This window comes from Onychomys torridus, chromosome 2 (assembly GCF_903995425.1).
Source record: "Onychomys torridus chromosome 2, mOncTor1.1, whole genome shotgun sequence".
NCBI lineage: Eukaryota > Metazoa > Chordata > Mammalia > Rodentia > Cricetidae > Onychomys > Onychomys torridus.
The window spans coordinates 67,232,066-67,254,782 of NC_050444.1; the positions used below are offsets into that span (position 1 = coordinate 67,232,066).

Consider the following 22,717-nt stretch of genomic DNA (forward strand, 5'->3'; position numbering starts at 1 on the left):
GGAATGACAGGCCTCTTAGGTTTTTTTGTTTGTTTGTTTTTTGGTTTTTTTTTTTTGGTGGGTGGGTGCTTCTTGGGGCAGATAAACCTGAGTGAGACAGGCAGAGACGGTTTAAGATGCAAAACTGGCCCAGCAGTGATGGCGCAGGCCTTTAATCCCAGCACTCAGGAGGCAGAGCCGGGTGGATCTCTGTGAGTTCAAGGCCAGCCTGGTCTACAAAGTAAGATCCAGGACAGGCACCAAAACTACACAGAGAAACCCTTTCTCGGGGCGGGGGGGGGGGGGGGGGGGATGCAAAACTGAACTAGCTTCTGACTGACGTGTTTGAAAAGACTGCCAGCAGCTGGACGAGGGTAGGTCGTCAAAGAGCAGCAGGCTGGGAAGGCTAAGGAGAAAGGCTTTCCTGTTTTGTTCTTGTACCTCTCAAGAGACCGAGCTAAGTTTCAGGTTGCTCACCCTGGTTTTAGTGTATAAGATGAAGATGGGAGAGGATGCAGGGCAGGAGACGAGAAACCTTTCAAGTGCTCTGGATTGAGGTGACCCAGATAATCAATCTGAAGTGCTGGAGAGCAGTTGGCTCAAATGGGGACCTTTAAGGTGCCTCTGTTAGGAAACTTTCACTGAAATTTACTGTGTGCCAGAAGGTTATAGGCGCTGCATGATGGTGTCGCAGACATAGGCAGCGTGGGGTTGCCTGGACGGAGCCTGTAGACTAGCCTAGGGCAGCCGAGGGATGCTGATGGCCCCCTCCCAGAGGCGCAGGGCCGGATAGAGTGGCTCCTGGAAGGCTGCGTGGAAGGTGTGCAAATGGCTCATGCCACCCGCCACGTCGTAGAAGGCCAGAATGCCAGCTTCGTAGTCCAGGAAGATGCCGAGCCGGTGGGGGTCGCGGCGGGGCTGCAGGCGGCTTCGCTGGCAGTCGTGGAAGGCCCAGTACTCCAGGTCGTAGCGCTTCACGCACCACGACTCGCGGTTGCAGCCCAGGCGGGAGGCGGCGGAGGCCCCGTGGCGCCGCAGGGACGGGTAGGCGGCGCCCACCCACCAGCCCACGCCCGCCTCCTGCACGTCCACCTCCCAGTAGTGGCGTCCGGCTGCGAAGCCGTCGCGGCCCAGCACCTGACGCAGGGCGTCGAATCGTGGCGCGGGGCGCGGCCCCAGGCGGCCCAGCAGCGCGCAGCGGACGGTCAGTCCGTCCGTCGACAGACGCAGGCGACTGTGCATCGTGTCCGGGTCCAGCGTAGGCGTGCGGGCGTCTGCGGAGGGAGCCCGGGAGACTGCGGTCAGAGAGGTGGGCGGGGCCGCGAGGCCGCGAGGCCCCGCCCACTCCCTCCCTTTCCTGTGTGATCCCCAGCCTAGGGTAGGTACCGTTGGGCCAGGCCAGAGGAAAAGATACAAGGCTTAGTACACGCTCCATACGGCTTGACTTTGGATTGTGGAATTTATTGCTAAAAAATAAATAAATAAAAAGTAAGCCAGGCGGTGGTGGCGCACGCCTTTAATCCCAGCACTCGGGAGGCAGAGGCAGGCAGATCTCTGAGTTCGAGGCCAGCCTGGTCTGTAAAGTGAGTTTCAGGACAGCTAAGGGTACACAGAGAAACCCTGTCATGAAAAACCAAAACCAACCTTCCCCTCCCCACCAAAAAGAAAACAAACAAACAAAACAAAAACTTACTGCCGAGAAAGGTGGAGCACACCTTTAATCCCACCACTCGGGAGGCAGAGGCAGCGGTTCTCTGAGTTTGAGGCCAACATAGCAAGGTCTACATAGCATGTTCCAGGACAGCCAAGGCTACACAAAGAGACCCTGTCTCAAAAACTGAAAGAAAGATAGAAAATCCCATGACTATTAGAACTCGGTTGCATGTCCCTTTTATCCCTTAACTTTGAGGGTTATGCTTGGCCATAGGTATTGGTATCATGCCACGCATATTCTTAGGCAATCTGCTTTTTTTTCTTGTTTGTTTGTTTTTGTTTTTGGTTTTTCGAGACAGGGTTTCTCTGTGTAGCTTTGCGCCTTTCCTAGAACTCACTTGGTAGCCCAGGCTGGGCAATCTGCTTTTTAAAACATACTGGCATATTCTTGAACCATATCAAACGTATTTGAGTGGTGATCCTAGTTCGTGTGTGTGTGTGTGTGTGTGTGTGTGTGTGTGTGTGTGTGTGTGTGTAACTTATTTTTTATGGGCATGAGTATTTTTAATGTCCATCACAGTGCAACATGTGCAGTACCTGTAGCGGCCTCGAGAGGGCGACAGATGCCCCGCACTGGTGTCAGAGCCTCCATGTGGGAGCTGGGAACCGACCCCAGTGTTCTGCAGGAGCAGCAATACTCCTAAACACTGAGCCATCTCTCCAGCCTCTGAGGCTGGGCTTTTTCTAGGCTAAAGAGTTGGAAGTTGGAACAGTAGCCGTCCTTTTGGCTTAGTAAATGAGGAGTCAGGAGGAAGACTTGTAGAAGTTTCAACATCTTGGTCTGAGGGAGGTGACGCAAACGTGTCCTTTGGCATGAATTGATCGGTTTGTGCTCCCTTTGTTCTGTGTACTGTTCTTTGAATGCGTTTTAGTTTTCAAACGTTTCTTTTAAAATATGTGGTCAGTGATTCCATTTTGAGAAATTACTCCTGAAGCTATGCAGAAAATAAGGCATATTTATCCACTCATTCACTAATTGAACAGAATCGATGGTTTAGAGGTAGGCCCGATCTAAGTTTGAAGCTCACGTGGGCTACAGAGTGAAACCCTGTTTCGCAAGTGGACAAACAGAATGATGGAGATAAAGAAGAGAGTGAATGTAACAGCAGCTTTAAGTAGGGTTATGTGAGCATAAGTAATGAGCGAAAGCTGCTTGTCTTGATGAAATGAATGTCTGTTGATGTGATGCCCCATGGCCTTTGAAAGAGCCTCACTGAAGTGGAGCATGGTTGCTATACTGGCACAGAAGGTCACCAAAGCTTATAATTTGGTGTGACTTTAAAATACCTGACACAGTTTTTTAGTTTTTTGCTTTTCTTTTTCTTTCTTTCTTTCTTTCTTTCTTTCTTTCTTTCTTTCTTTCTTCTCCTCCTCCTCCTCCTCCTCTTCCTCCTCCTCCTCCTCCTCCTCCTCCTCCTCCTCCTCCTCCTCCTTCTTTTTTTCTAGACAGGGTTTCTTCATATAACAGCCCTGGCTGTCCTGGAACTCACTCTGTAGACCAGGTTGGCCTTAAACTCAGAGATCTGTCTGCCTCTGCCTCCCGAGTGAGTTCTGGGACTGAAGGTGTGCGCCACCACTGCCTGGCAACACAGTATTTTTAAATGTCTGAAGAAGTAATCTGCGGAAACGCTGATGGAAGTTATCCTGGGTAAGATGGCTGTTTTCTTTTTGTTTGAATTCTAATTTCCTTCACAGCGAGTGCACTACATATATAATTCCCTTTGTCTTCCTCTTCATCTCTCTTTCCTCCTCCTTTTTCCCACTTGCTTGTGATGCTAGGAATTAAAGCCAGGTGTGCCTCACACACCAGACCAGCATGTAAATTTTTAGGGGAACAAATAAGAGATGGTTCACAATTTTCCAGTAAATTAAAGGGGCTGGAGAGATGGCTCACAAGTTAAGAGCACTGGCTGCTCTTCCAGAGGTCCTGAGTTCAATTCCCAGCACCCACAAAATGGCTCACAACCATCTGTAATGAGATCTGGTGCCCTCTTCTAGCATGCCGGCATACATACAGGCAGAACACTGTAGTGTATGCATAATAAATAAACTTTTTTTAAAAAAAGTATGTATAGCATGATACCATGTTGTATGTATTCTAACTGTGCCAAATAATAATAATAATAATAATAATAATAATAATAATAATAATACTGCTTTATGTTACTTTATTTTTGGTTTTTTGAGACAGGCTTTCTCTCTGTAGCTTTTGGAGCTTTTCCTGGGACTTGCTCTGTTCTGTAAACCATGCTGGCCTTGAACTCACAGAAATCCACCTGCCTCTGTGTCCCGAGTGCTGGGCTTAAAGGTATGCACCACCAACACGACCCAGCTCTGCTTTGATATTTTAATAGGCACCTCGGTTAGCCATTTGTCCCAAATTTGAGACTTAACACCTACTATATAGCTAAGGCTAGCCTAGAATTTGAGATCTTCCTCCCTGAGCCCCTGAGAACTAGGATTAAAAATTGTATGGACACCGGGCCTTGGTAGTTTATCCCTTTAATCCTAGCATTTAGGAGGCAGAGGCAGGAGGATCTTGAGTTCAAGGCCAGTCTTGTCTAAAAAGTAAGTTCCAGGACGGCCAGGGATACACTGAGAAACCTTGTCTTGAAAAACCAAAAAAAAAAAAAAAAAAACGTATGGAACCACACCTAGCAAAAATCTTTTCAAAACCTTGTTTGGAAATGTGTCTCTTAACAGGAAGTGGGTGGGCTCATTTCCTGTCCCTCCTCCACCCTTGCTCCTCACCCAAGCTCCTTCTCCCATTCCCAGGTCTTACATTTCAAGAAGAGTGATCTCTCTGGGGAAGAGCTGGTTTTCCACAGGGTGCCTGGCTTGGTGCTGGAGGAGCCGGAAAGCTGGCAGTTTATGTCTGTAAGGAATTGTGAGATGTGGACAAACGCCCAGGGACAAAGCAGCACAGACAAACACGCAAAGCGAGACAAAGCGGGAGCAGGTGACCCCCAAGAATCACATGCAAACTTAGAGAAAGATACAGACTTTGGAGGGGGAGGACCCCCAACACAACAGCCTCCCATTGGTGGCAGCAGGGGCCAGCCTCAGCTCTCAGCACAGGAGGACAGGAGGCAGCCTTCCCCAAAGCCCTGCTCCTGTAAGTAGCTCTAACTAAAATCATTGGCGCGCGCGCGCGCGTACACACACACACACACACACACACACACACACACACACACGAGAACTAGTTAGGCAGAGGAAGAAAATCATGGGAATGGAAGTGGGCAAGAGAGGGTAATGGGGGACTGCAGAGATGGTTCGGCCATTAAGAGCCCTGGTTGTGGACCTGCGTTTGATTCCCAGCACCCACAAGTTGGCTCACAACCGTCTGTTCCAGAGGATCTTATGCCCTCTTTTGACTCCTCGGGCACTGTGTGCATGCACAGTCATGCATTGGGGCAAAGTACCCATACACATAAAACAAAAAATAAATCTTAAAAAGAGAGAGAGGGTAATGGGAGGGAATATGGCCAACATATGTGCATGTGTGAAAATGTCATAATGAAACCTATTTGTATGTATAATTAATATGTGCTACTAATAAAGCATTCAAACGGGTAAAATCGATCACACACACAAAGCCCAGCTAAGCCTGCAGAGAGGTCCAGTTCTCAGAAAGAGCAAAGGGAGGAGGTTGTTCCAGCAGGAGGACCCCTTAGGAAACACCTCCTTGGGGACCCCTGCCTGGGTCTTGCCCATCAGGCCTCCTTCATCACCTGGGGAAAGCCTCACCCTCCAGAATGCTAGAGTCTGTCCTGTGAGATCTGCACCAGGGAGCTCCAACGTCTCTCGGGGTTCTCCCCAACTCTAGAAAACTTCCTTCAGCCTGTCACTCTCAAAGCCCTGAGCTTCTTATTCTGGTGACTCTGTCACATTGACACAGATAGAGTTATCGGGGAAGAGGACCCTCAGCTGAGAAAATGCCACCATCAGACTGGCCTGTAGAGAAGTTTGTGAGTTTGTAGGGCATCTCCCCCTCTCCCTCTCTCTCTCTCTCTCTCTCTCTCTCTCTCTCTCTCTCTCTCCCTCTCCCTCCCTCTCTCTCTCTCTCTGTCCTGTTTTATGAGACAGGGTTTTTCTGTATATCCCTGGATGTCCTAGAACTTGCTAGGTAGAGCAGGCTGGCCTCCAACTCACAGAGCTCTGTCTGCCTCTCACACACACACACACACACACACACACACACACACACACACACACAGTGCTGAGATTGAAGGTGTGTGCCACCATGCCTGGTACTGGAGGACATTTTCTCGATTAATGATTTATGTGGAAGCACCCAGGCCACTGTGGGTGATGCTACCCCTGGGCAGGTCGACCTGGTTGGCATAAGAAAGCAGGCTGAGCAAGAAATGTGGAGCAAGGTAGTAAGCAGCACTCCTCTGTGGTCTCTGCATCAGTTCCTGCCTGAGTTCCTACTTTGCCTTCCCTCAGTGATGGCCTGTTAACTGTAATGTGAAACAGATCCTTCTGTCCCCAAGCTGCTTTTGGTTGTAGTGTTTATCACATCAATAGAAATCAAATGAAGACATGCCTGGTTCCCCCAACCCCAGCTCTCCTTACCTTCCTCTCTACTCTATGCCCGTTCCTGTGAGCTAACCCATAACTGCCCTCCAGCATGACCAGCTCACTCTGGCTTCACCTCAGGCTGTGAGCTAACCCTTTTTCTGCCCTCCAGCATGACCAGCTCACTCTGGCTTCACCTCAGGCTGTGAGCTAACCCTTTTTCTGCCCTCCAGCATGACCAGCTCACTCTGGCTTCACCTCAGGCTGTGAGCTAACCCTTTTTCTGTCCTCCAGCATGACCAGCTCACTCTGGCTTCACCTCAGCCTTTGCATTTGTTTTTCCTTTTACCCAGAGCACATTTCCCAGGCATCATGGCAACAGTGAGAACAGAGAACACTTAGATGGAGCTGGTTATATCTGAGCCTGTACAGCAGCCTCCCAAGCAGGATTTCCATTCTACAGATGTGGAAACAGGCCTAGAGAAACCACTGGGCAAGGAGGCAGAATGACATCAGAGCTGTGTGTCACCCCTGGGCTCCCTGTAGGTCTTCAGGGCCTACAGAATGCCACTCCAGTTTGCCCAGTGAGGCCTCCCCAGTGCCCGCCATGCAATGGTTCCTCATCTCCATCTCCTCTGGGTTTTGTTTTTTCCTTCAAGACAGGGTTTCTCTGTGAAACAGTCCTGGCTGTCCTGGATCTCACTCTGTAGCCCAGGCTGGCCTCGAACTCACAGAGATCTGCCTGGCTCTGCCTCCCGAGTGCTGGGATTACAGGCGTGTGCTACCACTGCCCGGCTCCTCTGGCTTTATTTTGCCTCATAGCAGTTCCTGTGGCCCCAAACACATGCTGTCCGTCTTCCCCTCAGAGGGCTGTGAGAGCCACAGAAACAGGCACATGACAGGCACATGGCCAGTACTGAGCGTGAATTACCACCACAGCTGAGGGGAAGAGAGGAAAGGACCCAGTGCCAGGGACTTCAGAGTTAGCCACAGGCTTTGTGGGCACTTCAGGGCTGGACCCCAAAATGTGTACTAGCCTGCAGATGTTTACTGTGGTTGAGGAGGGGCTCCTGCGGCTATCCCGTGAAGCCCCAGGCAAATGATCGGGCAGGTCCTAGATGGAGAAGGCAGAGGTGAGGTGACAGAGAGGGGAGTGAGCTGGAGTTGGTAGAAAGGCCTCTGGTGTGTATCCAGCCGTGTCAGCCACCTGCAGGGATGGTGCCTGCCCTGGGCACAAGAGGCAGGGTAAGAGCCAGCAAGGTATCGGTGTGAGCAGACCCTGGAAGTGGTGGCTGGAGAGCGGCAAGTGGGCCACCGGCTCAGGAAAGGCAGAGGTGGCGTCCGTTGTTAAGGATGAGTTGGAATGGGGCATGGTGGCACACACCTGCAATCTCCTCAGGAGACTGAGTCGGGAGGATTGAAAGGCCAAGGCCAACCTGTGCAACTTGACTCTCTCAAAATAAAAGGAGAGCTGAGGATGTGCCTCAGTGGCAGAGTGCTTGCCTAGGTTCCGTTCCAAGTTTTGGAGGTGGGGTGGGGTGGGCACTAAGCCGGGAGCCCCTAACTGTCCAGCCAGGGCATCATGTGGGGAAGCCGTGACTTAAGTTGTCGGCTGCCTCTGCTTCTCTGGTTTATGATTTGTCAAGTTGCTGGGGCTGAAGTCATCATGAAACAAATCTCTGGGGAGATCTTCAGGAGAGTCTCTAGATGGGGAGGGGCTGTTGTAGGAAATGCTACTCCATGGGCTGGGGTTCCACACTGGATAGAAAGGCAAGAGCAAGCCAAGCGCCAGCACCCATCTCCCAAGCTTCCCAGTTACAGATGCAATGTGACCAGCTGCCACCAGTTCCTGCCACCCTGAGTCCCTCCCCATGACAGGCTGCGGGGAGTAAGGACTCAAAGTCTGTCATTAGGCAACTCACTTTCCTTCAGGCGAGTGTCCATTGGTGTCTGTAAAGTGTCCTGGATGGCTCCCATAAACTCCTTAAAGAAGTTCTTGACAGGCTCGAAGGACAGGGGCACTGGGTGGCTCAGCTCCGAGGGCCTCATCTGCTGTCCCATCTCTGACTTAGTGGCTATATATGCCTGTGTAGACGGGTACAGGGTCAAGATGGCTCCAGGGGCTGCAAGCTGCATCTAGCCTCTACTGCACACCCAAGAAGAAGCGCAGCAAGCCAGGACCCATTCTGCCTGGCCACCATGGTCAGGATGAGCTGTACCACAGAGCAGTGCCCTGGGGAGACTGTGCAGCAGCCTGAGATAGGAGGCAAATGGAGCGGCTGGTATCCCTTCCCCCTCTCCCTCTTTACCCCCCCTTCCCCTCTCTTTCCCTCTCCCTTCCCTTCCCATGGGGTCCCTAGGAGGGCCTGAGCAAGAAGGATAACTAGGCCACTGTGAGGGTCGGCCTCAGTGCAGATTCACTCAATCTTTGCAGACCTGGGTTCCATTCTGTTTTATCTTGTATTGTTGAGACAGGGTTTTATGGAGCCTAGGCTCACCTTGAACTCCTGACCCTCTTGCCTCTACCTCCAAGATGCTGGGATTATAGGCATATTTCACTGTCTCTGACCAGGCCCAGGTTCTGTTCCTACCAGAGTGTGAGCTCTAGTGAGTCCTACTTCCCTTAGCCTACATCTCACCTACCAGAAGCTGTACTACAGATCTCTAGTAAATATTTGAGCTATGATTCATGTGTTGGTTGAACAAGACTGGCCCCCATAGGCTCATATATTTGAGCGGCATTACTTGGGAGGGATTAGGAGGTGTGGCCTTGTTGGAGGAAGTGTGTCACTGGGGTGAGCTTTGAGGTTTCAGATGCTCAAGCCAGGCCCACTGTGTCTCATAGTCTCTTCCTGCTGCCTTTGGATCTGGATGTAGAACTCTCAGCTCCTTCTCCAGCACCATATATGCCTGCATGCTGCCATGCTTCCTGCCATGATGACAATGGACTAAACCTCTGAAACTGTAAGCCAGCCCCAGTTAATGTTTTCCTTTTAAGAGTTACCATGGTCAGCCAGGCAGTGGTGGCACACACCCTTAATCTTAGCACTCAGTGGGCAGAGGCAGTTGAAGCTCTGTGTGTTAGAGGCCAATCTGATCTACAGAGCTAGTTCCAAGACAACCAGGGCTACAAAAACAAACAAACAAACAAACAAACAAACAAACAAAAGAGTTGCCATGGTCATTGTGTCTCTTCATAGCAATAAAATACTGACTAAGTTAATTCACAAAGTGCTTGCAATTTGGGGGCGCTGGGAAATGGTACTGTTAGGACTATTTATAGTTCAAGATATATATTAATTATCTTAATAGTGTATACTCCCTGACCACCTGTGTGGTGGCAATAAAGTCTACATACTAGCCAGGGAAAGCCCTGTGCAGTTCCCCAGTGTGTAAAGATCATGTTTGATGCCACAGTGCCCCAGGTGCATTATGGGTAGCTGGTGGCAGCTGTAAGATCAGAACGCCCAGCCATACCTGCAGCAGCTGGACTGGGTTGGGCTCCAGGCTGATGACCCACACCCTGGTAGAGAAATCATCCATGGCCTCAATTTGCTTCCTGCAAGACTCTGCTTGCTCCCTGTACACCTGGAGGGTGAGCTGTGTGTTCTTATCGATGAATTTTTTGGCTAGTACTTCCTCTTCATCAAGGAGTAATCTGAGTTCTGTGAACTTCTGTGTCAGCCAATCTTTACTTGAGTCTGCATAAGCCTTAAAGAGAAAAAAAAAATCAACTGTAGACAATATACTTGCCAACCAGGAAGTCTAGAATCGAAAATATGTACAGAGTGAGTCTAGCAAGGTGGCCCGTCAAACCAAGAGGCCACTCATAAAAAAAAAATAATAATAATAAAGTTTTCCTAAGCACTGGCAAATAGTTTTGAGACAGGGTTTCTCTGTGTAACCCTGGCTGTCCTGGAACTCACTATGTAGACCAGGCTGGCCTATAACTCAGAGATCTGCCTTCATCTGCTTCTGCCTCCTGAGTCCTGGGATCAAAGATGTGTGCCACCACATCCAGCTGAAGAGCCTTTCCCCGTCCTCCTTCCTTCCTTCTTCCCTCTTTTCCTCCTCCTCTTCTCTTCTCTCTCTATTGTTTAAAAATGTCTTTCAGCCAGGCGGTGGTGGTGCATGCCTTTAATCCCAGCACTCGGGAGGCAGAGGCAGGTGGATCTCTGTGAGTTCGAGGCCAGCCTGGTCTACAGAGCTAGTCCAGGACAGGCTCCAAAGCTACAGAGAAACCCTGTCTCGAAAAACGAAACAACAACAACAAAAAAAGTCTTTCTTTGTAGCCCAGACAACCTCTAACTCCTAATTTTTCAACATCAGCTTCCTTCCTGAGGGTTATGATTGCAGGTATATACTGTCATATCTAGCTTAAAGTTTCTCTGTGAGCTGGGCATTTAGCAAAAATATGCGGCATGCCTTGGGGCCACAGGATATGGTGGTGCACCCCAAAGATGGAGGCAAGAAGATCAGAACTCAAGGTCATCATCAACTATATGGGTAGTTCAAGGCCAACCTGGTTATGTGAGATCTTGTCTAATAAAGCAAAAATAAAAACAAAACCTTTGGAGATGGTATGGGAGGACCTGAGGGAGAGGAAAGAATTTGATCAAAATATATTGTATGAAAAAACATTAAAAATGGCCGGGGCGTTGGTGGTGCATGCCTTTAATCCTAGCACTGGAGAGGCAGAACCAGGCGGATCTCTGTGAGTTCTAGGCCAGCCTGAGCTACCAGAGTGAGATCCAGGACAGGCACCAAAACTACACGGAGAAACCCTGTCTCAAAAAACAAACAAACAAACAAACAAACAAACAAACAAAACCAAAAAAAGGGTAGCAAAATGTCTAAAAATAAACATAGCAAAGACTGCATAAGGGCTTGGAGTGTAGCTCAGCGGTGGAGAACTTGCCTAGCATGCAGAAGGCTCTGGGTTTGATCCCCAGCACCTAACTTTAAAGTATAAAATTATACCCAGAGACACAAAAAGCCTTAACTACTGCTTCTCTTATGGGGACTGAGCAGAAAATGTATTCACCTGTACAAAAGACTTCTGTACTCAGCCTCGGAGCAAGCATTTTTACATAGAGGATAGCTGGACTCAGTTTTCTGTATCGAACACTCAAGTTTGCTAATTCTATAAATCATGTTGAAATCATACAATACAAAATGCATATCATTAAAAAGAATGCCTTGATACGTGCTACAGTATAGAGAAGCCATAAAGACACAACCCTAAGTGAAATAAGCCAGATTGAAATCACGACTGCCTTATGAGAAATATCTAGAAACAAGCCAACACAGTGACAGGAAATAGAGAAGAGGTCACCAGGGGCAGAAGGGGACTGGGCGGAGACTGCTTAATGTCTTCTGCTTCCTTTCTCTTTTCTTTCTCTCTCTCTCTCTCTCTCTCTCTTTCTCTCTTTCTTTCCCTCCCTCCCTTTTGTGTGTGTGTGTGTGTGTGTGTGTGTGTGTGTGTGTGTGTGTGTGTGTGTTTTTCTCTGTGTAGTCCTGGCTATCCTGGAACTCTTTAGACCAGGCTGGCCTCGAACTCATAGATCTGCCTGCTTTTGCCTCCTGAGAGCTGGGATTAAAGGTGTGCTCCACCATATCCTGGTCTTTTTTTTTTTTTAGTTGATTTTTTAAAAAATTATTGTATGTGCATGTCTGTATGTGGGTATGCACTCATGAGTATGGATACAGGTCGGGGACAAAGACATCAGATTTCCTGGATGTGCATGTCTGTGTGTGGGTATGTATGTACTCATGAGTATGAACACAGGTCGGGACAAAGACATCAAATTTCCTGGAGCTACAAGTGGCTGTGAGCCACCTGGCCCAGGAGCTGGGAACAGAACTCAGGTCATCTGTCACTGAGTCATCTCCTGCTCTGTTTTCAGTCTCTATTGTTTTTGTTGTTGTTGCTAGGTGGGGTTCTGTGTTTGTTTTCAATAGGATATATCTCCTTGGCTGGCCTGGTGCTCACTCTATGCCCCAGGCTGGCCTTGAACTCACAGCTCTCCTCCTGCCTTTGTAACAGAGCCCCAGACCTTAGCACAACTGACTCCATGATGGAAGTGCATTCAGGTCATGAAACTTGGCACATAGACAGCACCACCTGATAAAAAGAAAACAAAGCCTGATCCATCAAAGTCCACTGTTCTGGGAAAGTCTCCAAATGCTCTAACCTGCTTTTTAGCTTCTGAAGTTCCGCTTCTGGCTAACTGTTCTTATTAACTGAAGTATGTCAACCCAGAATAAAAGCTCACCCGAGAAAGCCTTGGGGCTACACAGGGATCCCAAACACCCAGTGTAGTCACCGGCTTGTCAATAAAGACTTTCTATTGAGCCAGGCGATGGTGGCGCACGCCTTTAATCCCAGCACTCAGGAGGCAGAGCCAGGCAGATCTATGTGAGTTCGAGGACAGCCTGGGCTACAGAGTGAGTTCCAAGAAAGGCACAAAGCTACACAGAGAAACCATGTCTCGAAAAACAAAAAACAAACAAACAAACAAACAAAATTGGCTTAAACACACGTCTGAGCGGTCTTCTCTGGTGGACACCCCACTGCACCTCACCCAGCCAGAATGGCTATTTGAGATCATGAACAAGTTCTGGAAATAGATAATGGTCACGTTTGCACACAAGACAAATGTAGGTCATGCCCCAGAAAGGGCACTTGAAGAGTCAGCATTATGTATGTATATTTGACACTAGAAAAGGGCATCAGGGCTGAAGAGACCAGAGGACCTGAGTTCGATTCCCATCACCCACAAGATGGCTCACAGCCCCTTGTAACTCTGCTTCCAGGGATCTGTCACTCACTTCCAGCCTCCATTGGCACCATGCACACATGTGGTACACAGCTACACATGCAGACGAAACACCATACAATAGAATAAAATTTAAATTAAAAAGCGAGAATGCTTTCCTATCTTTACTTACACATGAAGAAAGCAGAAACATCTGGAAAAATGAAGTCTAAGAACTGGAGCAGCTCCTTCCCTCATCCAGACATTTGTGCAGCCCACACAGCAGAGTGGGTCCTGTAAGGACCAGGCTTCCCCGTGGCACTGGGTTGTTTGTTTGTTTGTTTGTTTTTCCAGTGCTAGGGTTGAGCCTTGCAGAGGCCAGACAGCCTTTAGCTACTGAGGTGCACACCCTCCCTTTTCTTTTTAAAGACAAGGTTACCCTTATGTAGCCCAGGCTGGTCTCAAACACAGATCCTCTTACCACTGCCTCCCAAGTGGGAGGATTACAGGCCAGTGCCATCATACATGTCCACATGTGCTCTCTTGACAAGACAGCTGTGATTTAGCAAGAGATGGGGAGTTTCTGTGTGTCTCCTACAGAAGCCTTTAAGCAGTCATTAGGTTCTGAGCCCAGCTTGAGAGCCCAGGGCCTTATTTGTAACATGGCGGCAAAGGGTTAGTGGACCTGGCTACTGATGTATCTTTAATGAATAGCCAAGGGAAGAGAAGAAAATATGTTTCTGTCCACAGCCATACCACACTGAATGGGACTGAGTCAGTGTGATCTCAGAAAGGAGGCAGCATGGCCTGGTTGGTACATGGATAGGAGGATGCATGTCCCAAAGCCTTGAGTGATGAAGATGTGTTAGAGGCAACAGAGTGAACCAGGCAGGTCCCTGGAGAGACACCAACAGGATTCACTGTTCCTTCCAGCTGAGCTGAGTTCCAAGCAGTCCGAAGATCCATTTTGTCACAAAGACTATCTCAAATAAAACGACACTGCACTCCCCTGTCTCTGTGGGGGCAGGAGGAGGGAGCTGCTGAAGGGTCAGCAGAGAAGGGGCTGCCAGGAAAGGACAAGGGTGCTGAGTGGTAGGGGATGCAGGGGTGGGGTAGGCAGAGAGAGAAGGAAGGGGGGAAGAGGAGAGGAGAGGGAGATGGGAGAGGAAGTAGAGAGGCAGACTGAGAGGGAAGGGGAGGGAGAAGGGGAGGAGGGAGGAGGGAGGGAGAGAGGGAAGGAGGGAGACACAGAGAGGAAAACCAGGAAGTTGGCTGTCAGTTTGGTGCCCTCGAGTCAAAGTGAAAGTGTGTTCCACACTGAGCTTCAGAGTTTGGAGCTGGCCTGGGTGGGCTGGTGGAGGATAAGCCCCTGCAGAACCTAGTGGAGAAATGCGTAAGGACAACCAGCAAGAAAGGATCTGACCAGCCAGGAAGCCCTGTTCAGGGAGCCCGAGGGATTTAGTGGTTGGGAGGATAGCTGCTAAGTGACTGTCTTCCTTCCAGAGGCAGGGAGTGGGGGTGAGGGGTGGGGGCTTTGAGGAGAAGGCCAGCAGCTGCTTCCTGCACAGGGGGCATGACTGGATAACCTCACTGGGGGCTTTTGCGGGAGGTGCAGCCAAGGTGACAGATAAGCCCTTCTCCAATCCTTCCCAGGCCATTTTAGTTATAGCCATGGCCAGCAAAGGGGGCGGAGGAGTGCCTGTGCCCAGCCATGTGGTGGAGGCCAGTAGTAGAGTCCAGGTCAGCAGCATGGCCTGGCTACATCCTCATGTCCGCATTTCCAGTCTGGCAGAAGTTGGCTTATGTCACCTACACGTCCACAGACACATGTTCTGTTTCTGTTTCTGTGGCTTTCGGGGACTATGAAGGCACAGAGCCAGGAGCTGAGGGGAGTTATTCCAGCCTCAGCCTGTGTGCCTCAGGTCCATCTCGGGCCCTTCCTCAGCTCTGCAGGCTGAGGTTCTTAGACATCCTCCAGTCACCATGAAGCAAAACCAGAGGGAAGGCAGAGGGCAGGGGTGAGGGAGCAGCAGGGTGTGCTTCCCAGCAGGGCGATGTCCCAGGGGTGGCTCACGCAGCGTCCCTCTCACCGGTGGCCTCGGCTGGCTTGAACTTGAGCCATCCCCCTGCCTCAGCTTCTCATGTGGGCTGGACTAAGAGCTCACCATTTTGCCCGGCTTAGACATGCATCTCTAATGGGCCTTTCAGTTCTAACAGATGCACACTCTAAGTCCCTTCCTGTGTTCGCGCCGACAGGCCATCAGCAGTCCTCACCCACACCAACTCTCCCTCTCCTACTTTTCCAGTCATTTATGGAAGCATCAACGTATGTGGAGAAGCGGTGGCGCACACCTTCAGTCCCAGCACTCAGGAGACAGAGGCAGGCAGATCTCTGAGTTCGAGACCAGCCTGATCTACAGAGCGAGTTCCAAGACAGCCATGACTACCCAGAGAAACCCTGTCTTGAAAACAAACAAACAAACAAACAAACAAACAAAAACACAAGCAAGCAAACAAACAAACAAAAAAAACCAAAAAGCAAAACAACAAAAATGCTAAACAAGGGCTGGTGGTCACCAAGCCTGTCACCTCAGTACAATCCTTGGGACCCGCACGGTGGAAGGAGAGACCCAACTCCTGAAAGCTGACCTCTGACCTCCATATGTGAGCTGTGGCAGGCATGCTCACACATACTTTTACACACACACCAATCACATGTAATTAAAAAAAAACAAAAAACCAAAACAAACAAACAAACAAACCACGCCGGGCGGTGGAGGTGCACACCTTTAATCCCAGCACTTGGGAGGTAGAGCCAGGCTGATCTCTGTGAGTTCGAGGCCAGCCTGGGCTACCAAGTGAGTTCCAGGAAAGGCACAAAACTACACAGAGAAACCCTGTCTCAAACAAACAAACAAACAAACAAACAAACCCCTACATAAACAAAGAAATAAAGCAAGGGTCTGGGGAGATGTCCCAGTGGATTATTAAACCCTTGCTGCTCAAGTGTGAGGACCTGAGTTAGGTTCCCAGGACCACCATAAAAAGCTGAGTGAGGGCTGGAGAGACAACTCAGCAGCAGTTAAGGGCACTGGTTAATCTTGCAGAAGACAGGTGGTTCGCAGTAGTCTGTAACTCCATTTTCAGGAGATCCAGTGCCCTCCTCTGGCCTCCATGGGTATTGCAGACATGTGGTGTTCCTACATGCATGAAGGCAAAACACTCATATTCATAAAATAAAAATTTTTTTTTTCCAAGAGCTGGGAATGACAGATGGCACCTGTAATCCCAGTTTTGGGGAGGTGGAGATAGGCAGACCACTGAAGCTCTGGCACAAGACCAGTCATCCCAGCTGAAGCTGGGAGTTCTGGGTTCAGTGGGAAAGCCTGTCTGAAAAACTAAGGAGGGAGAGGAAGACACTTGAGGTCCTGAGTTCAATTCTCAGCAACCACATGGTGGCTCACAACCATCTGTAATGAGATCTGGTGCCCTCTTCTGGTAAGCAGATAGAATACTGTATACATGATAAAATCTTTTTTTTTTTTTTTTTTTTTTTTAAAGACACCTGAAGTTGACCTCTGGCCCCTTGATCACATACACACATATACACACTCACCTGCATGAACACATGTGTACACATATACACAACGGTAACCTGGAAGACACAGGCTGGTAAAATTCTATCCCCCAACAACAAATAAACTTCCTTGCACAAAATGTGGGTAATTCAGAAAGCACAGAGTTGTGTTGTCCATGTCCAGTACAAGTAAGAGGAGACTCTAGGGCTGCATCTAGCCAGGCTACCTCTGCCACATGAATGTCCTGGCCCCTGAAGAGCCTCGGCAGGGAAGCACACAGCCTTAGAGGGTGTGGGCTGGAGATTGATAACTACCACTTGAACTGTCCCCTAGAAAGGAGTGGTGATGGACTGGGTCACTGGCTTCTTCCGCATAGACTTTGGACCATATCTGAACTTTATTGATCTGTTTGGTTACTTTCCAAACTAGAGAAAGCTGTCCTCAGACCTCTAAATTCAGAGTAGTCCTATCTGCCACAGACGAAGCCTGCCAGCGTTCCACAGAATGCTTGTGCCCTGTCTCAATGTAAAAAGCTGGGGATGTAGCTCAGTGGTAGAGTGTTGCTCTTGCAGAGGTCCCGAATTTGGATCCTAGCGCCCATATTGGGCAGCTCACAACAACCTGTAATTCCAGCTCCAAGTGGTCTAAAGCCCTATTCTGGCGTTTGTGGGCACCCAATATATGTGACAGACACAAATGAAAATAAATTAAAGCTGGGCGGCGGGGGCACACACCTTTAATCCCAGCACTAGGGAGGCAGAGGCAGGTGAATCTCTGTGAGTTTGAGGCCAGCCTGGGCTACAGAGCGAGTTCCAGGTCAGGCACCAAACACTACACAGAGAAACCGTGTCTCGAAAAACCAAAATAAAATAAATTAAAACCATACAGAGTTCGACTGCTATGTGTTGAGTATGTTGAATACTGTAGCCACTGATAAAAGAAAAGGGTCTAAATAAGCCCCATGGTCATGGCTATGGAGACTTAACACCATGGGGGTAATGTCCTTCAAGCTAGCCTCGAACTTGTGATCCTTGGGTCTCAGCCTCCCATGTTCTAAGTGTCTGGATGTTTTTTCGTTCTTTCTGAGACAGAATCATCCCACATTGTATGGCCAGGCTGTCCTCCAACATACCATGTAGCTCAGGCTGTCCTCAAATTTGTACCAAACCTCCTGCTTCAGTATCGTGAGTTCTGGGATTACAGGCATGAGCTTCCACACCCAGCTAAAGAGCCTAAACAATTTTGTAAACCGGGGTCATCAATTATTCAAGATCTATTATCAGTTATGTTAATCCTAACCATGGCGACACATGACACACACAAATGCACATTTATAATAATAATAATAATAATAATAATAATAATAATAATAAAAGTATAGCTCTGCCCATAGACCTCATGTGCTGGGTTGACACAGACACTATCAGATCCTATGCTTGGCCCTGAAGGACAGATATGTGTCATAGAAATAACCCTCAGGCACTTAAGTGAAGGAACAGGACATTTCTCCATAGGATCTTTGTGGCCTCCTGTGATTCTAGAATTGAAGTAAAATGTTTAAGAGTTGCTGACACTAGCTTCTCTGCTCCCTGTGACACTCCTGCGCACTGGTTGCCTGGGGACACTTTCCTGTGTTCACTTGCCAGGTCCTTTTGAACTGACTTATCTTCTTGAGTCCAGAGGCTTGCTTTTTTTTAAACTTCTGTTTCATGTACTGTTATTGTATGTGTGTGTTGTATGTGAGAACATGTGCATGTGGATATCAGAGGGCAACTTTCAGCAGTCTGCCCTCTCCTTCTGTGGGATCTGGGGCTTGAACTCAGTTTGTCAGACTTGGGCAGCAAGTCTGAGCCTTCCTGCTGGCCCCTCCTTTTTTGTGAGACATAGTCTTGCTATTCAGCCCTGGCCTGGAACTCAGTAGTTGATCAGACTGGCCTCAAACTTGGGCTGAACCTCTCTCTTCAAAATGCTGGGATGGCATGATGCCACCATTCCCGGCCAGTCCTGCTCTTGAAGACTTGAAGGAGGGTCACTACTAATAATTAAGCTAGAACCACCAATGTGATCTGTGAAGATCCCAGAACACTAGGACATGTGGCACCCTGACCAATAATGAAATTTAGCAACTGGGGAGCCAATTCCACGCTCTAGTGTGGTGGCGGTGGTGCATACCTGTTATCCTAGCAACTCAGAAGGATAAGGCAGGATTGTGAGCTTGAAGTAATCCTGGCCTATGTAGTGAGACCCTGTCTCAATTAGTCAGTCAGTCAGTCAATCAATCAATCAATCAGTCAATCAATTGATCCTTGTGGTTAAGATCTGCAATCTCCAATACTCAGGAGGCTAAGGCAGGAAGCTCACAAGTTCAAGGTTAGCCTAAGGTGAAGTAAATTCAAGGCCAGTCTGATTAGCCTACTAAGACCCTGTCTCAAAACAGGAATGTTTCCCATGCTCCTGTAAATTATTCATCACTCGTGTTCCCTTATGTAACCCAATTAAACTCATTGGTACCCACATACACACAGAGGGTCACTAGCTGGGCATCACTGGGAGGGGACAAGGGAGGGAAATGGGGTGAATATGACCAAAATATATATACATGTCTGAAAATGTAGGAAGCCCATCATCATGCATAATTCATATATGCCAATAATAAAATGCTTTTTTAAAGGAGACTTTGCAGAGACTCCAATTTTAATAAAAAATTCACATTTTCAGAAGCATCCCGCCCCTCAAATGAAGAGAAGTCTGGAAACGTATACCGAGGTGGAAAAACACTTGCCTTGCAGGTGCGTGGCCCTGGGTTCAATCTGCAGTACCACAGTAAAAGAAAGAAATAACATTGTGGCAGGCGGTGGTGGCATACCCTTAATCCCAGCACTCAGCAGGCAGAGGCAGGCAGATCTCTGAGTTCGAGGCCATCCTGGTTTATAGAATGAGTTCCAGGACAGCCAGGGATACACAGAGACACCCTGACTCAAAAAACCAAAAAAACAAACAAGTAAACAAGTAGGTAAATACCATTGTATGAAGGGGTAGGGCTTGAGAGTTTGTATCTATGGACTATACTTGGACTCTGTTTCTCTCAGCCAAAACCCTTAAGAATTGTTTGCCTGTTCTGGGAGATATTCTGCTTTCCTTAAGGCAACTGGGGAGTGGGAGGATGGTGGGCCAGTTCCTCTGGTCTTGCTGAGAAAAGATTGAGCCCTGGCATTGGTGGAAGTGAAGATGCTGGCCTGCTGCTTGGGGAGCTGTGGGGCAGAGGCTGAGTCTCCACAAAGCTGGTAAAACAGACCTTCAGAGCCACTCCCCTGCACAATGCTTCCTTTGAGATCTTGTACTGAAATTCCTAATTCTGCATTCTTTCAAAGAAAACCCCTTGTAGGTGCCCCAAGCCCAGCCAACTCTGACACCTGTTTTGAGGTCAGCTCTTGTTTTTCTGGACCTCCACACTAGGATCACCAAATTCTGGGGGAATACATTTGCACGGAGAAGGGGAGACGGGCGCACTTGCCTTGAGCCTTTCCCCGGTGTCTTCTAAGTGGGCTATGCTGTCAACATGCTGCTTCTTCTTGGTTGCCAAACACTCTACACAGTCCTGGATGAGTTTCTGCGATGGCGTCAGGAGAGAAAGGAAAACTGTCACCCTCAAGCTCTCATCCTGCTTTTCCCTTTATTATCTTTTTCCTATCACATTTTATCTATCTACAGGGTGGAGGCCGGGGCGCTGGTGCCATAGCCTGCATGTGGAGGTCAGAGGATGATTTGCAGAGTCCCTTTCTCTCTGTGGCCTTGTGCAAACAGCGATGCTGTGGAGACTGAGATCCTAGTGCCTGGCCAACAGCACATGCTCAGTACAGGTCGGTTTTGCCACTTTACCAAGTCTTTGCTGCAGTGGTGAACGGCTTTACCGGAAGAGGGAACTGGGGCAGGGAAGGGGGTCATGCTCATCTACTGTGACACCTAAGCCACCTACTGCCCAAGGTGGCCCAAGGTGGCCCAAGGATACCCCAGCCTTCTAGTTTGAACCGTCCACTTCCAGCCACAGGACTTTGTCTTGGGACCCTAGGAAACCTTACTTACCCCTCAATGGTGCTTCCCCAAGGAAGGCTTCCTTGGCTTCCTGCCTCAAGTTCCATCTTTTGTTCTGGCCCGCACTGACCACTACCTTGGGCTCCCTGCTATGATATTTACCACACGCCATTGTTTCCATTCTCCCCCTGACCATTCAGGTAAGGGGAGGATCTGACCTACGACAAGGCGTCGTGCTAAATGGGCATCTGATGAATGAATGGCTCTAAACGGGTAGAGGAATGAGTGAGGGATATGTGGACGCTTTGGAGAGATGAACCCCCCAGACGGACAACTGAGGGAGAGAGACGCTTGCGCCACATCTCTAGAAAATAGCCTTGGATTTCAAAGCAGCAGTATCTGAGGGTCATGATTACAGTCATTCATAGGTACCAAAAGGAAGGTTCTGGAAGCACGGGCATTTCTTATGAACCCAGGACTCCACTAACCAGACTGGTGAAGTCAAGGGAGAGAAGAAGGGTGGTGCTGCCGGGCAGAGTTCAAAAGACCTCTTGGAGACAGAAATAATAAAGTCAGCTTTGTGGAGACAGAAGGTTTTGCCTAGCCTGCCTTCCGGTTCCGAAGAGCCAGGCCTGCCAGGTGGGGTCCTGCTCATTGGTTATCCACAGATAACCCTAAGACTGTGATAACGCCTGCCTGCGAGAGGGGGGCAGTGGTGTGTTTGCATAGAAGGAGGAGCCGGATTCACGGCAGGAAGACCGCCTTATGGAGTTTGCAAAACAGTACAGGCACGGGTTGAGAATGGCGTTTTATGAACTCCACTGTCCAGAGACGTTTCTGTTTTCTTTTTCTGCACGCACAGCTCCAATCCGGTCTTTTGACATAGTCTCGCTGTGTAGCATAGGCTGGCCTTAAAACTCTCAGTCTCCCTGCCTCACCCTCCCTGGTCGGGGGGTGGGGGGTGTCAGGCCAGGGACCCGAAGCCCTCCGCTGTGTTCACTAAACCTCAGGTTTTCTTTAAGCGGGCGGCAACGTCGGGGAGCGGCCCTACCAGAAGCGGTAAAAGACATCTGAGGCCCAGCCTGAGCTTCTCAGTACCCCCCATCTTCTGAAGCTTCACTGGTGGCTTGGCTGCCTTTGCCCTTCCACGGGGTTCTACCTCCAAACCTTATGTCTACCACCTAGGGGACCTCAGGGAGGGCCTGCTGAAGTTTCCAGAGCCTAACGTGATTTGGCAGTGAGACCTGGGCTGGCTCTCCTTCGTCCGTTATTTCTGCATTTACTTCGTAAGCTCAATCTCCGCCCGCCCAGCCCTGCGGTGAACGCCCCGCATCTCCCCACCTGCACGCGCGCAGCCTCCTCCTGGGCCAGGCCCACCGGGTGGCCGCGGTGGGCCCCCAGCACCGGGCACAGCGTGCACACGCAACGGCCGCAGCGGTGACAGAAGAGCTCAGCCAGGCGTTCGCTGTGCTCAGGGCAGCGCCAGCCGCAAGCCGCGTTGGGCTGGGCCGGTGTCGGCGCGCCGGCTGCTCCGCTCTCCATTTGCAGTGGCAACCGCGGCCCTCTCTGCAGTGTAGCCGGATGGGGTTGCTGCGAGAATCGAAACCTTGCTCCGGGCGGGGCTGGCGACCCAACTCCCAGAGACGGGCTGGAGGGGGTTGGGCAGGGTGATGACCCGCTGGGGAGCGGTGCTTGGTTCCGCCTAGCGCTGGATCTGCCGCACAGCATCCTCCACTCTTCCGCCCCATAGAGGAGGCGGCCACCACAACAGGAACGCAGGGGCTCGCTTGGATGGGCTAACTGGCAGAAGGTGGGCTTCCCACTTGGTGATGCTGGTCTAGGGGTTTTCGGCAAACTGCTGGAGTGGAGGTGCCTGATAGGTGTGGCCTGCCCTAAGGGGCCCGCATTTCCCACACTCCCACTTTCCCCCTTTTCTGTAGCGCTCCTTCTCTGGGGTCAGCCTTGTGAGTTTGGAATAGATTTCCAGGAAACGTCAATGAACTCCAGGCTAAAATTCTGAGGATGCTCCGATCCCTCCCGCCCTGGTGACTGGGTAGTCCATCCTCTATTTCCAGATTAGGGAACTTGCAGTTCTCTGCTTTGGGGCATAGCTGCTGTTCACTGCCACCCACC

The 22,717-nt window shown here is 49.7% G+C and overlaps 1 protein-coding gene across 1 annotated transcript; it reads right to left on the bottom strand.

The window, feature by feature from the left end:
• Nucleotides 1-273: 273 nt before the first annotated feature.
• Trim14 (tripartite motif containing 14) lies at nucleotides 274-22,285 on the bottom strand. The gene is made up of 6 exons (XM_036179859.1): nucleotides 21,926-22,285; nucleotides 20,067-20,162; nucleotides 9,694-9,927; nucleotides 8,139-8,301; nucleotides 4,475-4,567; nucleotides 274-1,253 (listed from the first exon to the last, which is right to left on the bottom strand). Exons 1-6 carry the CDS (start codon nucleotides 22,124-22,126, stop codon nucleotides 718-720), a joined length of 1,323 nt encoding a protein of 440 aa, XP_036035752.1. The 5' UTR covers nucleotides 22,127-22,285; the 3' UTR covers nucleotides 274-717.
• Between the last annotated feature and the right edge of the window lie 432 nt (nucleotides 22,286-22,717).